The sequence below is a fragment of the Stylophora pistillata genome, chromosome 4, assembly GCF_964205215.1.
Source record: "Stylophora pistillata chromosome 4, jaStyPist1.2, whole genome shotgun sequence".
NCBI lineage: Eukaryota > Metazoa > Cnidaria > Anthozoa > Scleractinia > Pocilloporidae > Stylophora > Stylophora pistillata.
In genome coordinates this window covers 13,079,141-13,104,211 of record NC_142522.1, presented here as the reverse complement: position 1 = coordinate 13,104,211, position 25,071 = coordinate 13,079,141, and the positions used below count along the sequence as shown (strand labels likewise).

At 39.3% G+C, this 25,071-nt stretch overlaps 1 protein-coding gene and 1 pseudogene across 1 annotated transcript; one reads left to right on the top strand and one right to left on the bottom strand.

The window, feature by feature from the left end:
* Positions 1 to 15,428: 15,428 nt before the first annotated feature.
* Positions 15,429 to 17,092, top strand: LOC148732527 (uncharacterized; annotated as a pseudogene).
* Positions 17,093 to 20,878: 3,786 nt separating this feature from the next.
* LOC148732526 (nitrilase and fragile histidine triad fusion protein NitFhit-like) lies at positions 20,879 to 21,645 on the bottom strand. The gene is made up of 2 exons (XM_088757249.1): positions 21,463 to 21,645; positions 20,879 to 21,009 (listed from the first exon to the last, which is right to left on the bottom strand). Exons 1-2 carry the CDS (start codon positions 21,628 to 21,630, stop codon positions 20,911 to 20,913), a joined length of 267 nt encoding a protein of 88 aa, XP_088613375.1. The 5' UTR covers positions 21,631 to 21,645; the 3' UTR covers positions 20,879 to 20,910.
* Positions 21,646 to 25,071: the final 3,426 nt, after the last annotated feature.

Here is a 25,071-nt window from a genome sequence, read left to right as displayed (position 1 = left end):
ATGTAGATTATTTAATCCTAACTGTGTTTAGGTGACTGTTTTAATTGACGAAAAACTTCGTAACTCACCAGACAAAGTCTTCTGCTTTTTACCTCAGCGTAAGAGGCCAACGGCAGTAACTATGCAGTCAGGTGAGTTTAGCAAGATATCGAAAAGCAGCTCAAATGTTCTAGTGACAGTCATCCTCACATCGTAAGATTTCTTTTTACTTCTCACTGCATAAGCTAGACGGAACGAACGACTAAGGAGGGTTACGTCGAGAGATAAACCTCCCCCCCCCTCCTCCCCACTGCAACCCTTGTGTTCAATACGCTGTAACTGCAGTTTGACACCATCTCGCAGTGCGGAAGGAAGGAGAGATCTCTTTCAGAGCGTTAGCGGGTAATTTAGGATAGAGTGTAGTCAGTGCTGATGGAAAGACTTGAGAAGACGCTTGTGAATGCACTCTGAGAACCAGGGCTCTGTACCAGGTAAGAGGATGGTTATTGCATCTTGGTTTTGATTGTTACATCAGACTGCCTGGTATACACAGATATGCAGTGAGAGAGCCGCTTGACTTGTTCACTTCCTAAAAGGTTACTTCGTTACGAGGTCGATTCGATTTGTCTGGTGTGCAGCGAGAACTTCATTATTTGTGTGCCTAGTGTTGTACCTATGTGAACAAGGAATATTTCATATGCAGTTCATAAGCGACGGAAGAAGAAAATTAACGTAACAATAATGCATAAACGTATCTTGTACCAGCAAGAATGTCAAGGTAGAATAAGTATCTAACCAACAAATACAAAGAAAGCACGCGGACAGTTTAGATAACATATGAAAGGGGATTTGGCTAACATATATAACACTAAAAAGTAAAGGTTGCCTTCGATTACAGGCTGAGCTGATCAAGTGATAGCTTGCAATTAAAGGTGCTGCATTTGCCGGCTAATCTATTAGAGGGCTCTGTTCTATTTTAAGTAACGCACATAAATCACCTTCGTGTCCTGGGGTTTCTTGATGGGAAGAACTTTAAAATAAAACGAAGAAAATTGTATCGTTGCATTGGGTGTTCATTTTCTGTGGTCAGCTAAATTAGACTTGATGAGTTTTCCAAATTGTTGTCCGGAATGGCTGCCTTGGCCTTTTGGAATATTTATGGCGCTTTTTTTTATTCCGTATCGTAGAGGTTATTTTAGCACCAAGCACATTAATAAACATTGAAATATTACAAATGCTGAGTATTAAAAGACTCATAATATATAGCTGGTTGATATTATTCCTGTTATTTAGAAAGTTCACATATTCTTAAAAGAATTGCAATTTCGAAGAATGTTTAAATCTGTTGCAGCATTTTAATTCATGGGTACTAATTGTAGTCAGTGTAATGAGCCAATCAAATTGTAGGATTTTCAGTCGCGTTTAAACACGGGAAAGTAGCGAAACGCAAATCACAGTGGTACGGGCTTGCAAGACAGCGGTCAAACGACTGTGCATGCGCGAGCGTTGCAATGACTGAGTGGCGCTCTAGGTGGCCTACTTTTAGCCTGACCAACAGAACCAAGTTGTTTTCCAGGAGCAACAAATAACTACACAAGCAACGTTTTAACAGCGTTTGACTTTTTTTGATAAAGCTCAAAACAGAATCGTAAATCAACAGGACACCTGTACTTTAGTAAGCTTTATGTTCAAAGCCTCAAGTTTTCCTTTTCCCAACTTTTGTTTCCCATCATGGATTTCTATTAACGTTTCAATTTTCTTTTGAACATTTTGCGAGACAGCGGTTGTTTCAGTGATGTTTTTCAATGAAATTTCGCGCGGGAAATGGACGCGTGAGCGGCCAACATTGATTCTCTTGCGTATGCGCGACGTTTGACCGCTGTCTTGGATTTTGCACGTGATTCACTGGACAAGAATATGACAGCGTTGTTCAGGTTGACTCATTCACATTCCCTAAATGTTTTCTTTTTACTATTAACCCTTAAACTCAACCTTTAATACTCTTCCAGTAGATGAGAAACTTTCATAGATAGTGATGTCAACACTATTGTCTAATGGTACTTATTATCTTAAATAGGAGTCATACTAGATGTGTGTATTTAAATGCCTGTCTTTTTACTAGTATTTTAAATATATGTAATCCGTCAGTGTAAGAAAAATGAGGTCAATAAAATCTTTAAATGAAAATCCAGTTTCTATGGTTTTGTTTTCGGATTTCAAAATATAGGAACATCCTTAGAAAATTTCTCCAACCATACAACTTAAAGATTTTTTTTTTTTTTTTGGGGGGGGGGGTGGCGCTCACCTTTAAGTAATCGATAACTGATGGAATTCAGTAGATTCTGTTTGTGACTATTGGCAACCATCAGAATCCGATGGATGACACTTTCAGGTAACTGTTATATTTGTTGTAGAGCGTTTTCAAGGCTCGATATTTCAAGCATTTTTAGGTTTAACTTTTGTTTTATTAAGTCTCGCCTTTTCGCCGCTACGTGCTATTTTGATGAATCTATAGTTTTGATCATTTATTTTTAGTGTGTGCTTGAACTTGGCTCAGCACTTACCGTGCTAGACATTTTAATCCCTTGTTATGGTTGAAGATAACTAGTTTGCTAGGTAGTCATGTTTGAGTTGGTAAAACTGACCTTGAGTTTTACCCACACTGAACATCCTGTTTTGGAAGTTCCCACGGTTAGCTAACCCAAACATGTCTGTGATTTTTGTATTTAATACTGGAGCACTCCTTGCTGAAAGTAGTAGAAATAAGTAGTAGGAATAAGTAGTAGAAATAAGCAGTGGAACAAGGGAGAGAATAAAGAAGAAAATTACAGAGTCTCAGTACCTCTTGTTAATTTGCCAAGCGAGTGGTAAAACCCCTCAACATATTACATGGACCTCTGAATGTAATTGCTTGTTTTTTGTTTTTTTTTTAAAGCACTATGAAGTCTACTGTGTACAATTTGTTTTTCATCATTTTTCTTGTTCCCTTTATGGGTCTTTACTCTTAGGATCACTTATTTACTTTGCTCGACAGAAGTAAATCATTCATTCACTCACTGGTTCGTTCGTCAAAAATAAAATAATTGTAACAAACAGTGCCATAATACACCTCAAATTTATTTCTTTTTCCCATCAACTGAGGTTGGTTTTAATTTGCAAGAGGACATTGGCTTCAACGTTGCCATAAACATATTTTTAAATATTTTTTTTCCATTTTGGAAAGTTTGCTTGCATCAGAAAAAGTTTTTGAAATACAAGTTAGGAGCTAACGGAAATTGCTTAAGTCTCGATGGCTACGACATCTAACGATCATGCTCCATGGCTGTTGCTGTATCACTGAATTAAGTAGAAGAATTCTAGTCAAAATAGGAAAATTTATTTCAAGATCTGCTCTAGCCTGAGATGCAAAAACCAATTTTTAATGTCCTCCATTTTTTTAACTGGGTTGAGTTGTAAGGATCCTTATTTGTTGACGAGAGAAATTTTCTTTCAGCTCACACTTTCGATCATCTTCTTACAATCATTTTGGCGCAACACGTTAATACGTCACCAGATCGTAACCATGAGTTACACTGAACTCTTTGGAAGTTACGTATTGAGGTTTCCTTTGAGTAATGCCATTTTCTCTTGGCAGAGAAAAACTTTCGTATGTCAGGCTGGTAAAATGTTTATAATACCCTTGCAAATATAAGCCAAAGAAGTGAGGAAACTGAAGTAGAATGAGATGAAACTGGAACTACTGCACCCATTTTAACCATTAGCACCTCAAATGAAATCAACCGAGAACCATATTTGAAATGTTAAAACTTAAAAATTCAGCTGGATGTTTACAACAAGCATAACAGTGACCGAGTATTTTTTTGACACCAGTCTTTCACCATCAAGAGAAGCAAAGAGCTACACTGTAGTCCTGTAGTGCTGCTACATAAAACCGACATTGCTGTAGACTTCTGAAAACTGCCTCGATTAAGAAAAAGATCCAAGAAATCAAATTTTAAAAGAAATTTGATTCATTTTGTTTCTGAATAATTTTCCTTCATTGCAGACATTTGTTTAATCCAGCCAGGTTAATCGTCTAAGCTCGGATAGTTCATTAATTATTGTTAAAAAAAAAATGAGATAAACTAAGAGCAGAAAGTCCAGCTAAGTCTACTAAAGAATAAATAACCAACCCTGTGAGAAGCTAGCCTGTTTTGTTTCCTCACTTGATTTGTTGACAACGAGACTATCTGCTCTTGTTCTATGCTTGACAATTTCTTAAAAAATAAAACAAGAGAGAAACATAGTGTAAACATAACTAATCAGAAAGGCGTAGCTTGGGCGGATCCCGTGCTCTTTAAGAACCTTCCCCCTCCCCCTCGTAAAGAAATCAACAATAGTATGAACCATCTATTACAGCAAGGTACTGTTACTTTCCTTGTCCTGGGGAAATTTAAAACATGGGATTACCTGCTTTGATCCCGCGCAGGAAAAAAGATGCGTGGAGTGGACTTACAAAGTTCGTAATTTTTGATCAATATCGTCGATGAATTCAAATGAAGCTGCAAAATTAGTCAAAACGAAGAAAAAATTAACGCCTCTCGTAGGGGATTGAGCCACAAACATAGCTGGATTTCTTTTTCGACTCTCGAAATAAACAAGTCATTTTTACTGAAAAAGGAATAATTTTGCTACATGATAAATCATTTATGGACCAGGCTTTTTCCTTCAAGATGGCCGGATATTAGTCTCGTGAAAAAGGAACGAGGCAATATCCAGCCATCTTGACTACCACTACTCCTCCTCTTAAATTGGCCACTTGTCCACCACCCCCCTCACATTCCGGTTTCTGTAGCAGTTTACCGATAAACAGAGATACTCTCGAATAGAGAGAGGCAATATAAAAGTACATATTTCGCCTAAGAACACATCACAATAACCCAGCCAGGTACCGACCCTGAACCCCTTTATCCGGTTGTACGTCGGCGCAATAACAAAAAGCTTCAAAACAAACCAAATGTTAAAATAATACCTGCATGAGGAACTTTACAGAGTGTAGAATGAAGAACAGACACTAAACTAAATAAAGAGGAAAACAAATAATCAATATGCTGACAATATATAAAGTACGAGTTTCTCGCTGTCGTCTTGAAAAGTAATAATAATAATAATAATAATAATAATAAAATATTTATATTGCGCAAATTAACATGTCGATATGATCAAATGCGCATCACAACACTGTTCGGGGGACTTTGGCCAGACTGCATCAGCAGTTTACAAACAATCGAAGGAAACTTATTTGAAGATGCCCCCTCCCCCCGATTCCCAGTAAACAGGCCAGACCACCTCACAGTAATCTCGTGAGTGGGTTCTTTAACGTCCCCTGCCTAACCAAATTACCTAATTAATAGATGCAGGAGAAGTATTTGGTTTAAGAAGAACTGTCATGGCGGCTAACATTGATAATAAATTTTTGTTGCACTATACGGTGTGTTACATGTTATTATTGTTCGCACTTAATTCTGTTGTGCAGAGCACGACATTGCTGTCTAAGCTCTAGGAAAAAATGAGTAGCGGCTGATTTCATCGATTCACTTCCTGTTTGCTCGGGACGTACAAGTAAACTAGATTCTAAAAAAGTAATTCTTCCTGGTAACCGTTGACTGTCAAATGACCTAAGTTTTAACCATCAGGTGTCAAGATCGGAACATTTCTAGTCGTTAACCGTCAAAGCTTGAGACCCTCGAGATAAGAGCGGGGCATTGGAGGGCCTGCGAACGAAAATGACTACGAAAATGAAAGTCCAAGTGATTTTGCGCCAGAAACAGCTGATCATATTTTATTGGCTGTCCCTGAGTGACGTAGGACGTATGCAGGGAAAAACTCAATGAACGGACAGAGGAAGTTAGCATTATTTATAAACAAAGCACTGAAGACTACAAATGTTGGTAAGTACTGTCTGTTTTAAAACAATCGACGCAATGCTATGTTTTCGCTACTGTTGACTTTACATATTGAGTAACTCCATGTTGAGTAAGTCACGCGTTCCATGTTTACATGTATCTTAGTTTTTCACATCTAACATTTACTACTGATGATGGATTTGAAAATGAAAAAATGAAACAATTCACTTTTTATCAGGAAACGACAGCCCGCAGTGTTCATTGTTTTTGAGGGGTTGGATGTTCATTAAAAGATCAATCACAACACAATTTAAGTTTCTTTCTGTACAAGGGAAGCTAGCTGTGTGGGATAACTGAGTCTTTTCATTTTCTATAATCGAAAATATACGGTTAATAAATTCCTTTGAAGAAAGTCTATGGACCCTGATTCAGCAAATTTCGAACTGTTATGGGAAAAAACATGGAAATCGAATGTCTATTGTATAATAGCATGGCTGAGCGCATTAATTTTATTCTACCATTAGGAGGACGATGATGAGGATGTATAATAATTTACCCGACTGTTACGGGCTCAACATTCAGTACATGTATTTCAGTTTCGCATGTCTAACTTTCACCACCAGTGGATTCAAAGATGAAAAAAAGGAAACAATTCACTTATTTTAAACAGGAAACAACAGGCCTCGGTATTCATTGCTTTTGAGTGGTTGGATTTTTAGTCAGACATCAATCACATCACATTTGAAGTTTCTTTTTGTACAAGGTTAGCTTTCTATGTGCGATGACTGAGTCTTTTCATTTTCTAGTGGATGTGACTGGCGTGACAAAGACAGCATGAAGACTAAATAAGGAACACGGGTGGGTTTAAAGGGCTTTGTTCAATAACATCGACCGATCTACCTACGTGTCGCCCTTAAAAGTAGCTATCAAGATAGAATGAAGCATCGTAATAATCAGCCGTCATAGTAAAGGATTCAGTTAGACACTTTCTTAGTAAAGATCAGCTAGCAATTCTCTTGGTAAAATAAACGATTGATATCTCTTCACGCATCTGCAATTTTAAATTAGTGCATGGCTAAGTCTAGTTTTTATAATCAAAGTTTAGGAACCAAATTTACACCAAGTGATTGCATCCACTTCAAGTCTTTAAATTTCTTTTAAGAAGGTAGATCGACCTTGCTTGAGCAGAATCGAATGTCTATTAATGACAAGAGTGTTTCTGAACCCAATCATTTTAGTCTATCATTGGAAGGAAATGAGAAGAGATGTTGAATAATTTACCCGAATGTTACGAGTTCCATCTTTAGTACATATATTTCAGTTTTGCACGTCAAACTTTCACTACTGATGGTAGTTTTGAACATGAAAAAAATTGAAACCATTGACTCTTTTCTTCAGAAAACGACAGGCCTCAGTGTTCATTGCTTTTGAACGGCTGGATTTTACAGACGTTTCTTTCTGTACAAGGTAAGGTATCTTTTCATTTTCTGGGAGGTGTGAGTTGCGTGACGAAGACAAAAACTAAATGAGGAACATCGGTGGGTTTTACGGGCATTGTTCAACAAAACCGACCACACTTCTATTTACGTGTTACCCTTACAGGTATTTACTTTGATAGGAATGAAACATCGTATCAATCAGGTGCCTTTAGTTCGCCACTCTCTATAAGCTAAAAGAAGATGGCGACGGATCATAGCTGTCTTAACACTCAGTGTACTGCATTTTTTCCCGTTGTAAGGTGCATTCCATCATAAGACGCGTCATAAACTACTTATTTGGTTTGTTTTGTTTACTAACTGTTTTCCAATTCTGACCCAGGCCAGAGGAGCATTGGTCTGCTTTGTAGCTTTGAAATCTATCTTGGACCAAAAACGATCGCAAAACTAAACCAGAATGTTTCAGTACTACAAACGATGCCTTTATAAAATAAACAAATTAATAAATAAAAACTGAAAATTCTCAGAGTTTCTTTTAGGTGAGCCTCTACAATCCGCCAATGCTTTACAAATTTAATAATTGCTTCTGTTGAGTCTCAAACAATGCCTTCCAATCATATATTTCTTTCGTAAAAGCTGCTATTTGGCTTTTGAGATCATCATCTTCCTTTTTGAGAGTTTGTTAGTTGTTTGATTTGTTAACCATATTGAGTTTAGTCAGTCAGGGCTTTTAAGCGGTTGCATTTTAATTAAAACATCAATCACAGCACAATTGAAGTTTCTTTTTGTACAAGATAAGCTATATGGATTCGATGACTGAGTCTTTTCATTTTCTAGTGGGTGTAACTTGCGTGACGAAGACAAAAAAAAGACTACATAAGGAACACGGGTTGGTTATACGGGCGTTCTTCAATAAAACCGACCGATCCACCGACGTGGCCCCCTTATAACTATTTTTTTAGATAAGAATGAAACATCGTAAAAAATCCGCTGTCATTGAAAAGGATACAGTCAGACACTTTCTTAGTAAAGTTCGGAGAGAAATAAAAAATAAACAATTGATATCTCTTCGCGGATATGCCTGCAATTTTAAATTATAACGTAGCTAGCAGAGTCGCGCAATCAAATTCATTATACGTAAGCGTGCTCAAAATCCCGATAGTGCACGCTGATAGTGTCAGCAAATCCGACTTCGCCAGAAATTTTTTTTTTCGCGCGAGCGGCCATTGTTAGCCCGGGGAAAAATAATATGTATCGCGACAATAATGGATACAAACAGAAACTCGGCCTACTAGTCCGAAAACGAAGACAATGTTTCGACCTTTTCCCTTGGGCTAGAGTTCTTAAATGGGGCACAAAAAGAGAAAAACAAAGGAAAAGGAGACTCGGCATCAGCGCCGTCACGATTCGCTTCAACTGATATTGTTGTCCGTTTTTCGCGTTTTTCGCGTCGGATTTGATGCACAATTCCACCAGCTATGTTCTAAAACAATTGGTTCATGCTTTCAGCTGTGCACTATCGAGATATGGAGCACGTGAGAAGTTTGGAGAGCACTCAAGAAGCTTGAGTTGCCCTCGGCTATCGCCTCGGGCAATTGTTACGCTTCTTTCGTGCTCTCCAAACTTCTCGCGTGCTCCATAACTCGATAGTGCACGCTAAAGCATGAACCAGTTGTTAATTAGTGCACTTCTAAGTCTAGTTTTTATGATTGAAAATTTAAGAAATAAATTTGACACCAAATTATTGCATCCGCTCCAGGTCTTCAATTTTTTCAGATTCCTTTGAAGAGTCTATCGACCTTGCTTGAGCAGAAATGGAAATCGAATGTCTATCGCCGCCATGAGAGTTTTTGGATCCAAAACATTTTCTCTGTCATTGCAAAGAAGATGAGAAGTGATGTTGAATAATTTACTCGACTGTTGTGTTCCACCTTTAGTACATCTATTTCAGTTTTGCATGTCTAACTTTCACAAAAATGGTGGATTTAAAAATGAAACAATGGAAACAATTAACTTTTTTCAGGAAACAACAAGCCTTAGTGTTCTTTGCCTTTGAGCGGTTGGATTTTTCATCAAAAGATCAACCGCAGCACAATTGAAGTTTCTTTTTGTACAACGTAAGCTATCTGTCTGCGATGACTAAGTCTTTTCATTTTCTAGTAGGTGTGAGTTGCGTGACGAAAACAAAGAATAAATAAGGAACACGGGTGGGTTTTACGGGCGTTGTTTAATAAATTCGACCTTATTTCTACTTACACGATACCTTCGAAGACATTTATTTAGATAACAATGAAAACATCGTGGAAATCAGCCGTTATTAAAAAGGATTCAGTTAGACACTCTTAGTAACGATCAGCTAGAAATTCACTGGGTAACAATCAACAATTGATATCTGTTTTATGGATTTACATTTTGAAATTGATGCACTGGGCGATCATTCCAGTAACAATAGAAACTGTTCACCTTATAGTATAGTTTTTTTATAATCGAAAAGTTAGCGAACAAATTTGACGCCAAATGATTGCATCCGCTTCAGGTCTACAAATTCTCAAATTCCTTTAAAGAAAGTCTGATGTGTACCTTTTTTTTCGATGTTAGGATTATTCGATTACTCAGAAATTGAAAAGGTTTCACTTTCCAAGGCTAAACGATTACAGCGCACAAAGCTGTGGATTGAGGGTGACGAATTTGAAGTAAAACAAGCAATCAGCCTCTTATAATAGAAGTAAATGAGATTGTTTTTATCCTCACTATTTTGGTTTGGTATCTATGCACCTTTAAACCAGTCACACAACTTACAACTTATTTTTCAACGGGAGGGAGGAATGGGGGCTGCATATCTCACTAAAAATTGATCAAGATATTTTATCATCGTAAATTGTTGGAGGCAGGGAGGAGGGGTGTAATGACCCCCATGGATATCCTCCGCTGTTATCGCAAATTTGGGACGAAATAAAAGAAAATGAAAAACCTAGTAAGAGGTCACTGACGAAAACAATGAAGATAGGAACTACTGAAATTCAAACAAATCAAGTTTTAAAAAGATCCGAAACTGATGTTTGATGTACGGGCTGTTTTACCTAATTTTAACGACAATGGAAAGGAGTTAAAAAGTGTGAAATCCTCAGTTCAAGTTAAAATAAAGTGACGTCATGACATACAGAATCCAAAATCACGTGGATCATAGCTGTCTTTACGATCAGTGTAATGTATTTTTTCCCCGTTGTATGGCGCAGTCCCTTATAAGACGTGTCATAAACTTTTAATTTGGTTAGTGTTAAGCTTACATAGTGAAACTCACGCCAAATACTCGGTTATAAGACTCACTTCTAAACTACAAGAAATTTCCTCACCAGGTTCTCTCATATTTCAACTTATGTTTTGTCCTGACTTATGTTGTTGTTGTTGTTGTTGTTGTTGTTGTTTTAATTTATGCGTGGTAAACTTTTGGCGAAGTTTGGCGAAATTTGATTTGGTTTTGCGAGGATACTTGGCCAAGTTCCGAACAACAAGTGCAGAGAAGATTTTCATAAAAAATTGCTTTGCCTTGTAAGCGAACAAGAATGGCGGTCGAGGAAGCTGCTACAATGTCTAGAAAAAAAGAAAATCCTGCTATTGTGTGATATTTTGTCCCCTCAGCGGTCAAATAATATAGTGTCAGTACACAAGGAGTAACTTTTCTTTTCCGAGGGAAAACTAGACAAAGGCGAATCACTCATTGGCGCTGAGCCATTAATTGTCTTTAAAGACTTGAGTTAACTGTTCATTTATTACTGAGTGTTCTATAATATCTCAAATGATTTGCTTCAGGCAGTCAATGGATTTTCCTCTAGTTTCATATACGGCGTGACAAAAAGAACCACTAAAAATGTTGACGCATTCTCGACTTTTGTTACATTCGAAGAGTTAACTTTACTGTAAACATCTACAGGCAGGGTGTCTACCGTCTTGGATGAGACTGGATCCGGATTTGGATTTCTGATTAAAGATTGTGTAGATTTCTCGTAAAAAGGAAACTAAAATAAGGTCTGTTCGTCTACCAGCGGTTTTACACCGTGTGAGCGAGTTTTGTTGGCTCGGAGCAAATTCCGCAGTATCTCGGATCTGGTCTCATCGCGTTAAAAAGTTTCCTGCCTTCCGGGTACTTCCGTGTGCCAGCAATAAACTGAAATGACGTGGCTAAACAACAATTGTTTACAAAGAAAGTTGAAAATACCTCTCCACCTCTAGTTCTTTGACTACGACTCAAGATTTTTTTGCGTAGACTCTACGAACGTAACAAAGCAGGACTCGTCATGCAACACAACCCATCCGCGAGCTCGCGCAACAAACAGTTCTTTTCTACGCTTAATCTTCTTCTTCAAAATTGTAAACACCAAAGGAAAAAAAAAATATATATATATATATATCTTATTATATATACTCGCCCTAAGGGCGAGTCAAAATACAAACAACGAGAAAAAATACTCAGTGATACTACACAACAAAACGTCTAATAAGAGATTTATTATCCAACACGCCAAATTGTTATTTCAGTGCGGGCGAATTTCGCCAATATTTCTGGAGTACAAATATCGCGTCATATTTGTACTCGTCTCGCCCGTTATTTGTACGCTACGAAGCACAGTTGGATAATGAGAACCCATATTATCGATGAGACGTAGCACAAAATAGCTACAAACTGCGCCTGCTCTGAACATGCTGGCGGCTACTGTTCCCATACGGATAAGTGAAAATGTATCGTATTTGAAATTTTCCCAATTGGATACTCGTAAATTTCCACCATCTCCCCCACCGCCTCTGAAACGACAAAATACCCTATGGGGTAAAAGACTTTTGGAAGCTTCAAGTTCAAAGGGCTTCGTTGACTGACATTAGGTCGAGAAGATTTAGGAGGCCTCTGGGCCTCCCCCAGGACCTAACAAAGAAGACTTTACCTTTGCTTAGGAAAGGAAAACGATGAAAGTGATAAATCAGATACAATGAAATATATGAATTTCATTGTATCTGATTTATCAGATGGAGCGCTGCACTAGTATCGCAGAGGTCAGTGGTTCGAATCCCGTACAGGCCTGATTTTTTTCAGGTCTGATATTTCGTTATTGCTTAAATAGCGCTATCTACTGCGAGGATCGAACATCATATGTATCTAATACCGCAGTTCAAAATATATGAACTTCATATATTTCATTGTATCTGATTTATCACTTTCACGGGTTTATTACGAATCAACTTAACGGCCTGCTCCCAGTTGGCTTGTTAGCTCAATTGGTAGAGCGCTGCACTAGTATCGCAGAGGTTAGTGGTTCGATTCCCGTACAGGCCTGATTTTTTTTTTTTTTCAGGTCTGATATTTCGCTATTGCTTAAATAGCGCTATCTACTGCGAGGATCGTGCATCATATGTATCTAATACCGCAGTTCAAAATATATGAACTTCATATATTTCATTGTATCTGACTTATCACTTTCACGGGTTTATTATGAATCAACTTAACAGCCTACTCCCAGTTGGCTTGTTAGCTTAATTGGTAGAGCGCTGCATTAGTATCGCAGAGGTCAGTGGTTCGAATCCCGTACAGGCCTGATTTTTTTTTTTTAAGGTCTGATATTTCGCTATTGCTTAAATAGCGCTATCTACTGCGAGGATCGTGCATCATATGTATCTAATACCGCAGTTCAAAATATATGAACTTCATATATTTCATTGTATCTGATTTATGACTTTCACGGGTTTATTACGAATCAACTTAACGGCCTGCTCCCAGTTGGCTTGTTAGCTCAATTGGTAGAGCGCTGCACTAGTATCGCAGGGGTCAGTGGTTCGAATCCCGTACAGGCCTGATTTTTTTCAGGTCTGATATTTCGCTATTGCTTAAATAGCGCTATCTACTGCGAGGATCGTGCATCATATGTATCTAATACCGCAGTTCAAAATATATGAACTTCATATATTTCATTGTATCTGAGTTCATGGTATCTTTCAAAAGGTCATGGAAAAAGTCATGGAAAGTCATGGAATTTTAACAGGTCAAAAGTGTACGAACACTGAATAACTTATTTTCAATGAAAAGTTATAGGTACATATTAAGGTTTTACTCTAAAATCAAGAGGAAAGACAAAAATCGCTAAATATTTTCGCAAGTGTGCAAAAAGGCAGATTTCAAAGTGAATATATATGCAAATTTCGCCACGTGTGGAGAGATCTCATGTTACATGGAATTTTTCAATGAGAAGCAAGAAGAAAGCGAGTGAGAAATATTTCAGGACAAAAGCTTTATCTAAAGCAGTTCTTGATTTGCTGTTATAAGCGAAAAACGCGCGAATTTCTTATGTGTACAAAGCACGCATGGAGGCGCGGTGGCCTCATGGTTAGTGCGCTCGACTCCGGATCGAGTGGTCCGGGTTCGAGCCACGGCCGGGACATTGTGTTATGTTGTTCTTAGGCAAGGCACTTTACTCTCACAGTGCCTCTCTTCACCCAGGTGTATAAATGGGTACCGGCAATTTAATGCTGGGGGTAACCATACGATGGACTAGCATCCCATCCAGGGGGGAGTAGAAATACTCCTGGTCGCTTCTACAGAAACCGTGCAGAAACGATGCAGAAACGTCCGATTACTATACAATTAATAGTCCATAAAACATGACTCAGTACACAGAACCACAGCATAGCACAGCTTACAGTGTTGAGCCAGATCTTAGCTTCGCTAAATCATCCATAGAATAAAGCTTGAAGATCTGAGACAAGATCGGTTGCTCTCATGAGAACAGCCCCGCCTTTGGCACAGCAAAATTTAAATTTTAGTTGTTGTTGACGCTTCCTTGATTCGTAGAGTAGCTGTTGTAGCTTGGCGTTAAGTGTCCGAAAATTCTTGGCGAGGTGAAAAGCGGCATCTTCAGGCAAATCCACTTCAGAAGGATCTATCGTGGATATTCTATTTCTTTGCTGCATTATCTCTTCAATGGGTAATCGACGGTAAATTTACATATGATAGTGTTGTACGAAGAGCTCGCGTCTTCATTCCTTGCAGGTCTCTTCGGGACACGATGTGCTATATCGATGTCGTTAATGGAGACACTAGCACCGATCTTTTGAAATATTTTAGCACAGAGCTCAGTCGTTGCCATCGCAGTCTCGTCAGGTAGCTCAGGTAGTCCTACGAGCTTCAGATTATATTGATAGCTGTAGGCTTCCAAGTTGTCAATGGCTTACGCTAGATCGTTCACCTTCTTAGAAATATCATTAAGTGAGGCTGAAAGTTCCTTAAATCTTGCAGTTGCTGTTTTCTGGAAAGCTTGCAGATCGTCATATCTATCACTTACAAACTCAACGCTGTTTTCCAAATCTTTCAGGGATCCCGAGGCGCCATTGTTTTGCCGTTCCGATTGCTTCTGTTGAGTCTCAAACAATGCCTTCCAATCGGCATATATTTCTTTCGTAAAAGCTGCTATTTGGCTTTTGAGGTCATCATCTTCTTTTTTGAGAGTTTGATAGTTGTTGGATTTGTTTACCATATTGAGTTTAGTCAGTCAGGGCTAAGATTACTATCACAGCTCAGAAACACACGTCCACCTTGCTTGGTATCCACAAAGCAAAACAGGAGAAGAAGCAGATTACGGCAACTTAGGAACAGTTTTCCAGTCGCTTGGTAATCATGAACAACCGCAAGTAGTATGGGTGTGCAAAGCGTGAGAAAAACAGAACGGAAGAAGTTGTGTTCTCCTCTTCCTCCATCCCATCACCCCTTTCTCCCTTACTCTAGCGCCGTATAAATTTTGGGGTCATGTCACGAGCCTAAAAAATGACAGCTGTAATCTGACGCAAAACGAGCCTACAGGTAGACTTGCTAGAACTGGCCTCAAACAGAATTTAACAGGTTTTTAATTACTGCACTTGCATCAGCAACAGGAAATTTTGAAGAAATGTTGCATATGTCAACGATTCGCTACCGTAATAGGCTTTGGGAGTTAACTGTAAGAATATTTCTTTAGCACCTTAAAATTGTTCATGAAATCTCTTTTGAAAATAGTGTCTAAAAATTTCGAACTCATGGCCAACTGTTTGAATCAATCACTCTTGTGTACAATTTTTCATTCATTATTATTTCAAACTTACAGCAAACAAGACCACAATGGACAACATAGAAGAGGTTCTGGACACAACAGCTGTCTTAATAGCTCTAATGGTCCCAAGATTCCTTCTAAAAACCGGTCGTGTTTCACAAGCCATCGAGTTGTGTAAGGAATGTTTGATTGTACTAAACAGTCAGGGGCTCAGTAAAGATGGACTAAGTACCGACTCAAGTTTCCTTGAGTGTATCTACATTTTGATGGACGAAGCGTACGATGCTATGCCGAATGATTACGCAAATAAGGAAAAATACCTCAAAGATCTCCTTCTCCTGCACCAGGACTCTGGTGACACCTTCAAACAAGGAAGAATAACTTTAAAACTGGCGGATACACTTAACAATCAATCAAAGTTTGTGGAGGCCAGAAAATATTATCAGTTAACTACAAACATCATGAACAAGAATGGTGACAAACAAGGAATAGCAACATGCCAAGGAAACTTAGCAACAGTACATTACTCTCTTGGAGAATATGACAAATGCAAAAACCTTCTAGTAAAAGCACTTGCCATCAAAGTGGACATCGGTGACAAAGAAGGAGAAGCAACAGAGTACGGAAACCTAGGAACAGTGTTCCAATCGCTTGGTAATTATGAAACAGCGCAAGAATATCACAAGAAAGCTCTTGCTATCAGAATTGAAATCGGTGACAAAGAAGGAGAAGCAACAGATTACGGAAACCTAGGAACAGTGTTCCAATCGCTTGGTAATTATGAAACAGCGCAAGAATATCACAAGAAAGCTCTTGCTATCAGAATTGAAATCGGTGACAAAGAAGGAGAAGCAACAGATTACGGAAACCTAGGAACAGTGTTCCAATCGCTTGGTAATTATGAAACAGCGCAAGAATATCACAAGAAAGCTCTTGCTATCAGAATTGAAATCGGTGACAAAGAAGGAGAAGCAACAGATTACGGAAACCTAGGAACAGTGTTCCAATCGCTTGGTAATTATGAAAAAGCGCAAGAATATCACAAGAAAGCTCTTGCTATCAGAATGGAAATCGGTGACAAAAAAGGAGAAGCAACAGATTACGGAAACCTAGGAACAGTGTTCCAATCGCTTGGTAATTATGAAACAGCGCAAGAATATTACAAGAAAGCTCTTGCTATCAGAATGGAAATCGGTGACAAAAAAGGAGAAGCAGCAGTTTACGGAAACCAAGGAACAGTGTTCCAATCGCTTGGTAATTATGAAACAGCGCAAGAATATTACAAGAAAGCTCTTGCTATCAGAATGGAAATCGGTGACAAAAAAGGAGAAGCAGCAGATTACGGAAACCTAGGAACAGTGTTCCAATCGCTTGGTAATTATGAAACAGCACAAGAATATCACAAGAAAGCTCTTGCTATCAGAATGGAAATCGGTGACAAAGAAGGAGAAGCAACAGATTACGGAAACCTAGGAATAGTGTTCCAATTGCTTAGTAATTATGAAACAGCGCAAGAATATTACAAGAAAGCTCTTGCTATCAGAATGGAAATCGGTGACAAAAAAGGAGAAGCAGCAGATTACGGAAACCTAGGAACACTTTTCAGGTCGCTTGGTAATTATGAAACAGCGCAAGAATATCACAAGAAAGCTCTTGCTATCACAATGGAAATCGGTGACAAAAAAGGAGAAGCATCAGTTTACGGAAACCTGGGAACATTGTTTTCTTCACTCGGTGAACATGACAAGGCTCAAGAAAATCTTCAGAAAGCACTACATAGTACAAAGAAAATTGGGGACAGAGAAGGAAAAGCAAGTTGTTTTGGAAACCTAGGAGCTTCTTTCCTGTCACTCGGTAAATATCCTATGGCTGAGAAATACCTAGAGCATGCATTGGGAATAAGAAAGGAAATTGGTGATAAAATGGGAGAAGCGGCAGATTACGGACATTTGGGGATAATCTCACATCATCTCAAAGAATATGAAAAGGCTCAAGAATATTTCCAGAAAGCCCTTGCAATCTTCAAGGAAATTGGCGACAGACGAGGAGAAGTGGTCCAACTCGCAAACTTAGGGGCATGTTTTACATCGCTTAACAAATGTGAAGTGGCCGAAGAATACTTCAAGAAGGCTCTTTCATTGAGCAAGAATATTGGACTAAACTTCCATGAGTTCCAATGTCTTTATAAACTGACGACGCTAAAGCTATCACAAGTTGATCTAAACGAAGCCTTTTTGTACCTTTTTCAGTGCATCGAAAAGTTCGACGCGTTGCGGGGTTTTCTTAAGGATAACGATCACTTTAAAACATCGCTTCTAGAAGAGCACGGCACTTTCCCCTACAAGTTGCTCAGTAACATGCTTTCCTCCACCGGGAATCCAAACGATGCTCTTTATGTTGAAGAGCTGAGACGGGCAAGAGGCCTGGCCGACCTGATGGCAGCCAAGTACTCTGTTAAAGAGCAGATCTCAGGCAATTCACAGTCATGGCAAGGCATTCAAAATATCATCACAAAGGAAACAGACTGCTCATGTCTTTACATTTCGATTGAAGAAGAACATGCACGGTATTGGATTCTCAAAGCAACTGGAGACATTCATTTCTCACGAAAGAAAGTCAGTCTGGAGAAACGTGTGGTGACCCAATTAGTACCTAATTTGGATGAGTTCTTCACAAAAAGCTTTCGCGGCCTTGGCATCTTACCCCAACAGAATTGCGAAGATCGATCATTAGATGATACCGAATCGATCTCATCTCAGTATAAAAATCGCGAGCTCATGCGTGATTATGATCCAAAAGATTTTAAGAGGAATCTTATCTCGTGTTACGACATTATCATCGCTCCCGTGGCCGGTTTACTGAAGAAACCCGAGATCATAATTGTCCCTGAGTCCTGTATGTACCAAGTCCCATTTGCAGCCATTAGCGATGGAGAAGGAAAATATTTAGTGGATACTTTCCGAATCCGTGTCGTTCCCTCTCTGTCGACTCTAAAGCTGATCCAGGACAGTTCCCCAGACTATCACAGTCAGAGTGGAGCACTGATAGTGGGTGATCCTAAGGTTGGTGAGGTGCTTTTGAAAGGAAGACGCAGGATCATAACATCATTGCCATGTGCAAGAAATGAAGCACAGATGATTGGAAGACTTCTAGGAGTGACACCATTGATTGGAGACCGTGCGACAAAGGAGGCAGTTCTCAAAGCAATAAATTCAGTAAGTCTGATTCATTTTGCTGCCCATGGCGATGTCGAAAAAGGAGAGATCGTTCTTTCTCCTAAATGCCCTCCAAACTTTATTCCACAAGACGAAAACTACCTTCTGACGATGGCGGATATTTCACAAGCTCGGCTGAGAGCTAAACTGGTGGTACTTAGCTGTTGTCACAGTGGACGTGGGCACATTAAGGCCGAGGGAGTTATTGGAATCGCTCGAGCCTTCTTAGGATCTGGTGCTCGCTCGGTGTTAGCGGCACGGTGGGCCATAGAAGACACAGCCACGGAGGCATTCATGAGATGTTTCTACCAAAACTTGTTCCGCGGTAAAAGTGCCAGTGAATCTCTCCACAAGGCCAGGAAATGGCTGAGAAAGAGCGGCTTCGACAAAGTTTCCCAATGGGCTACGTTCATACTCATTGGCGATAACGTGACATTTGAGTTTGGAAATTGGCCAGTGTCTAAAGCCCCCCAAACAACCATGAGAGAAGCAAACCGTCTGTAGTGGAATTAAATGGATCAAGTAAAACTTGCAATTTCCTCCCTGTAGAAAGGCCGGGGACACCATCCGTGAAGGACAACACTGATAAAGAAAACTGTTTTGTGAAAGCTCATTAGATAACTACGTGTAATCATCTGGAACAAGAAAGTTCATAATTCAGTGTTTATGAACCGGCGGTTGAGCTGTTAACAAACAGCCTTCCTTTTGGACAGAGAATAATTCATAAGTCAAAACAAACAAATTTGAGCGAGTATTTTTCGAAAGTGAAATAAGTGAAGCCAAACAAATTTAAAGCTATATATTGCAAGTGATAGGTTATTTAAGCGAAGCATATTGCTTTTTAAAGCTCTACAAGTTGTATCTAATGTATATAGCACCCAAGGTATTTCTCAACCTTGAAATCACCCGGCTAAGCATTCTTGTTAACCGAAAACTGTCTTTTTTCCTATTTATAACGACGAGGTATTTTCTGACAATTGGACATGGTTATGAAATGTTTCGACAGTTCTTTCTGCAAGGAAATAAGTCTTAAAACCACAGTAAAGTTAATAAAGCATATTGACACATTATATCGCTGATATTTTTTAAATGAAAATTGATTGCCCGAATGAACAGTTTTTTTCCCCCCCGCGGGCTAAATCTTTCAATGATTCTACGAACATACGTCATAAATAGAGGTTCAGACTAATCAGAGGAGAATTTAAATTTTAAACGATTTAATGCTGATAGACGTTTATCGTATATGTACTGAGTTTTAATCCAGGCGAAATTTTCAAATAAACTACACTAATTTTGATTAGTCGAACGGTTTTTCTCACAAGTGAGTAATGATCGAAGAAGAAAGTATCAAATCAAAGTGAATCATCTCGTACAGATAGAGCATGCGCAGTTTTCAACTGAGTGTCCGAAATCCGAACATCGTCATTAAAAAATGTGAACTCAAAATAAAAGGAGAAAATCTGCTTGAAGCGCGAAAAATGCGAGGAACAAAGTCGTCATTGGTTTTAGTTTTGCATTTGATTAGTTAAGATGGTAGCGTGAGTTTTCTAGATCAATCACATAGCAGAGTGAAGCAAGACCGAAGCAATATTCATAGAGAAAACTTTTAAGTGACTATGCGCCTTTATAATATGTTTAAATCGAGTTGTTTTGGCATGGAAAAAGAGGGTAAGTCTCTAAAGAAACTGTGGGGCTGCGTCGGCGAGGGGCTAACAGTCGAGATGTTAGCTCTAGAAACTCTTTGCGGTGGCTAATTTACATTATCAACTCAGTTGATACAACCAATTTATCTTGCTTTAGGAGAGTCAGATCGACAGAGGAGATGGCTGACGTCAAAGATTGAAGCTGCACAACTATTTACAATATGTAAAATCGTTTAAATTAGTATATTATAAGGAACATTCGTGCTTTTAGAAGGTCTTTTCTGTTCTACACAATAAGTCAGCTGGAATTGAAATGAGAACTATGACATTTCTTTTTCAGATACAATGAAATATATGAAGTTCATATATTTTGAACTGCGGTCTTAGATAAGTATGATGCACGATCCTCGCAGTAGATAGTGCTATTTAAGCAATAGCGAAAATCAGACCTGAAAAAAATCAGGCCTGTACGGGATTCGAACCACTGACCTCTGCGATACTAGTGCAGCACTCTATCAATTGAGCTAACGAGCCAACTGGGAGCAGGCCGTTAAGTTGATTCGTAATAAACCCGTTTATTCGTAATAAACAATTCTTTTTCGTGTCGAGCGCATTTTAGTTAAAACATTCTCGAAGTTTCGGTCCCGAATTTAGGCTTCCATAGATGCCACTTCTCCTATGATTCATCAACAGCATCTGTCGCCGTATCTAAGGTCAATTTCTGCTACACACACATCATTTCCTTCGTGAAACTGAGCAACAACAAAGCCCCAAGGATCCACAACCTGCAGTGCCATGAACAAAGACAATACTGAATAGATTAGGCTTGTTAGGAAAAGGATCCTGAACTTTTTGTAAAGTTGTTGTATTGTCAATGAATGCTTTATCAATAGTAATAGCTAATAGCTAATACCATGTTCAAAATTACTTTTTAAATGGAAGTTTTTCGCGACACTTTTACGTTTACGTGGCGATTTTTGAGATGCGAATATTTCGAGTCACGAAATTTTTACGACGATAGCGTGATCGACTGGCCGTCTTTACACGTTACATACAATAGCATGATCACATGACCGTCGTTGTTTGTTATCTGCGATGGTGTGACCGTATGACTACATACGATAGCATGTCTGTATGATCGACGATACACAAAATATCCCATGGCATGAACGTATGACCGTCGTTAGGCCGGCACATACCATAGCGTGACCGTATGACCGTTGTCACATGTTACTTACCATAGCGTGACCATAAGAACGTCGTTTAGCATTGTGCTGTCCAGTTTGTGCAGCAGCTAAGACATAACATTGGTTCTCTACAGCACGACATCTTAGTAAAACCTGAAAAGAAGTACAAAAAGATTTATTTTGTAAAAGAAATCGAAATGAAGAATGGAAGATGTTCATCCTTAAAGTTTCGCACGCAGAATAAGAGGCGCTTCACTTAACCCTTTCTGCACTAAAGATAAGCATGTGTTTTGTTTGTAGGTTTTACAGGTCTTAGGGGAGAGCGGGGAAGTAGTTGTCATCTTGTAAACTGACCCCAGAACACCTAGCGAACCCACTTCGGTGTCGGTTAACGATTAAGCTCGTCGGTTGGCTACACGGCTTATCGATCCAAGCTTCAATCGGTAAGAGTTGAGGGCGATGAAATGGAACTGTCAAGGCAAATTATTCTTCGTGCATTGGGGACTGAGTGTTTACCTTCGGTTGACTATCTAGGACGATTATCGAACATGGCAGAGGGGCACTTTGAGGGGATTTGAAACGTTCTAACTTTATGTTTTTGCCCGAACACTGAGACCATATCTCAGGTAGTCGACCGCCATGGTTTCCAAGCCTCGCTTCTCTTATTAAGAGAAAACCAGGACTAAAAAAATCGCTTAAATCAAGTTAAATCGATAAAATAACGACACCAGGAGCAGACAACACACACATGGAATAAATTAAGCCATATTTATGGAATATTTTCACTTTTAACTACCTCCATAGATATCTGGTAGAAAATCCCATACAAATCCTTATAAATCGATATGACACATTGTGTTCCTTGTGTGGTTCATATAGAGAGCTTGGGTCACCTGTGGTACATCTGAGCGTTCTGATTAGTTCTGACTCGGTCTGGATTTTACCATACAGTCCATTTCCACGGAAGCGGTCATAAGCCGTATATTTTTGTTCGCGAAAGCCGAAAAATTAAAATTAAAGAAGTTTTCCTGAACACCATGATAAAATGCTTAGTAACATCGCTTGCTTGAGCTGTATCGGGAAATATCGGCCCTCGGTCTTTTTTTTGTACGGACCTCGCTGCGCTCGCTCCGTATTACCACGATTTTGGGCCAATATTCCTCAGTGCGGCCCTCGCGCTTAGTTAGTAAGAAGCTATTTTTTTTGTGGCAACTGCTCACTTGTCTTCCATTGCAAAGCCTCTGTAATTAGACACATTAAATCTCTGTAAGCAAACCACAAGTTTAAAGAAAATCCGGAACAACTTGCCGCGCCATTTTGGCAGTTTTACCAGACCGGTGCTTTGCAGCATTTTGGAAATCTTCCTCTAAATGATAATTTTTAGCAACGAAAACTTGAAAAAAGGGTTAGCTAGAAGATTGTTCTCAAAAATGCTTCACTAATTCTGCTATAAGATTTGCACGTTTTTGCTATAGCATGGCTGTATAACTCTTCTAGAATGCACAGCATCTTTGTGACCCTCTCCTTCATCCAACGCCGAAAAAACAGTGATTACCGAAACAGGTGATCAAGTCTGATTGCTGGAGGGTGTGTTACAGTGAAACCGGATGTTCTTTTGATATCAATCTAGCAAACTTCCGCCGCAACATTGGTGATTTGGTTGACAGTTTGATTGGAGCAAGTTGCAACCCTCGCGAGCAGTTCGCTACTCACGTTTTGGCGCCGGGCTACAATTTTATTTGCTGAGCGAATTGCAAATTTTGTGGCTTTTATGGCTTACATACATCATAATCGTACCACTCCGTTTGTGGGGAGAAGCGTTGCGTGATGAGACTAAAAACGGCTGCGAGGGAGACTAGTTGAAAAAAGGGAACAAATACTTGCTTTATGGTCATCTGGTGTGAAACAGGCACAAATTGCCAGAGTTGTTGGATTATCGCCACAAACTGTATCGAACAATGTGACTAAATAATTTTCTGCAGCGCGGGACATATTTTCCCGGTCAACCTGGTTGGAAGGAACCTGCTTAATTTAAAACATACATGTAACATAACATTTTGCTGCAGACTCGTTTTTATTTAAAAACTTACCACTGTCTTACAACATGCGCTTCATCGACGGCAATGGCACAGAGTTTATTGAAATACATAGAGTTCGTCAGCATAAATCTCCAGCGTTCGTTCTTTAACCACGCTTCAGGGGATCCGTAAACTAAGGAATATTCGCCGCTTTCAACACGAGTGCATTTACCCTCCTCAAGTGAACTTATGTTACCGGCTTTTAGCCCTAGCTCCCTCAAATGGGACACTTGGTCGTTCATATGGCTTCCCCCAGGAACGAACCGTTTCCAGCCCCCAACGTCGTAGAATTTGTAGAATATTGTAAACTAAATAAACCTAGTACATACAATTCGGAAATCAGGGAAGCTCTTGTTGGAAGCGGAATATGTACGGTTGCCAATGTTCCACCTCATTCTACAATTAGCAACATTTTGAGGAAGGACTTCAACTTCACTTACAAAAATCTTTCTACGTATGATGTGCGATCCTCGCAGCAGATAGCGCTATTTAAGCTATAGCGAAAATCAGACCTGAAAAAAAGCAGGCCTGTACGGGACTCGAACCATTGACCTCTGCGATACTAGTGCAGCGCTCTACCAATTGAGCTAACAAGCCAACTGGCAGCAGGCCGTTGTTGATTCGTAATAAACCCGTGAAAGTGATAAATGAGATGCAATGAATATATGAAGTTCATATATTTTGAACTGCGGTACTAGATACGTATGATGTGCGATCCTCGCAGTAGATAGCGCTATTTATGCAATAGCGAAAATCAGACCTGAAAAAAACCTTTATTACGAATCAACAACGGCCTGCTCCCAGTTGGCTTGTTAGCTCAATTGGTAGAGCGCTGCACTAGTATCGCAGAGGTCAGTGGTTCGAGTCCCGTACAGGCCTGATTTTTTTTCAGGTCTGATTTTCGCTATTGCATAAATATCGTTGGTGTATTTATCTCCTCTGCTGTATCAAGTGACCAGGTAATTATGTCACGTGATTCCCAGGTAAAGATAGACCTAAGAAGGACTGCTGTTGTTGATCAATGTTACAAAACTGTTGTAAAAAGATGACGCCAGCTTACAAGCCGGAAGACTCCTCTTGCTACGGCTCATTCTAGTTTTGATGACGAGTATGGATTTTCTACACTGGACAAGATCTGAGTCTATCGCAGGCCGGTTAAAACTTTTTATTTTAACTGGTTTCTCTCGTAATTAACTGGTACCCATTGCCGTCCAATACAGCATTGCAACCCCCGCGCCAGAGCATGAAACCACACCTTACACACCTTAGTTTAGTGCAAATACAACAGATCATCATGACCATCTGAGGCAACCATTAATCCTTTACTCCCTAACATCAGTAGGCATATTCTCCATACTGTTCTCCATACATCTTGTAAGGCGCTGACAAGGAGAGTTTGTTTAATAATCAAGAGCTTCTTTAGTTGGCGATCATTTCCTTTATTCTCATGACCTTAATGTTTGATTCAAAGGTAATATTGTTGGGAGAAATTATCTGCTAATCATTGTCATGGGTAAAAGGATTAAAAGCTAAGTGGCCATACAGGCTGGGACTTATTCCAGGTTTGATAAAAAATAGGACA

Excerpts from the sequence above, each read along its gene's own strand:
- LOC148732526 (XM_088757249.1), bottom strand. The coding sequence starts at position 21,630 with ATGAACATCTTCCATTCTTCATTTCGATTTCTTTTACAAAATAAATCT. Across the intron at positions 21,010-21,462 it reads GTTCTTATGGTCACGCTATG|GTTGTGGATCCTTGGGGCTT; the intron begins GTAAGTAACATG and ends ATGGCACTGCAG.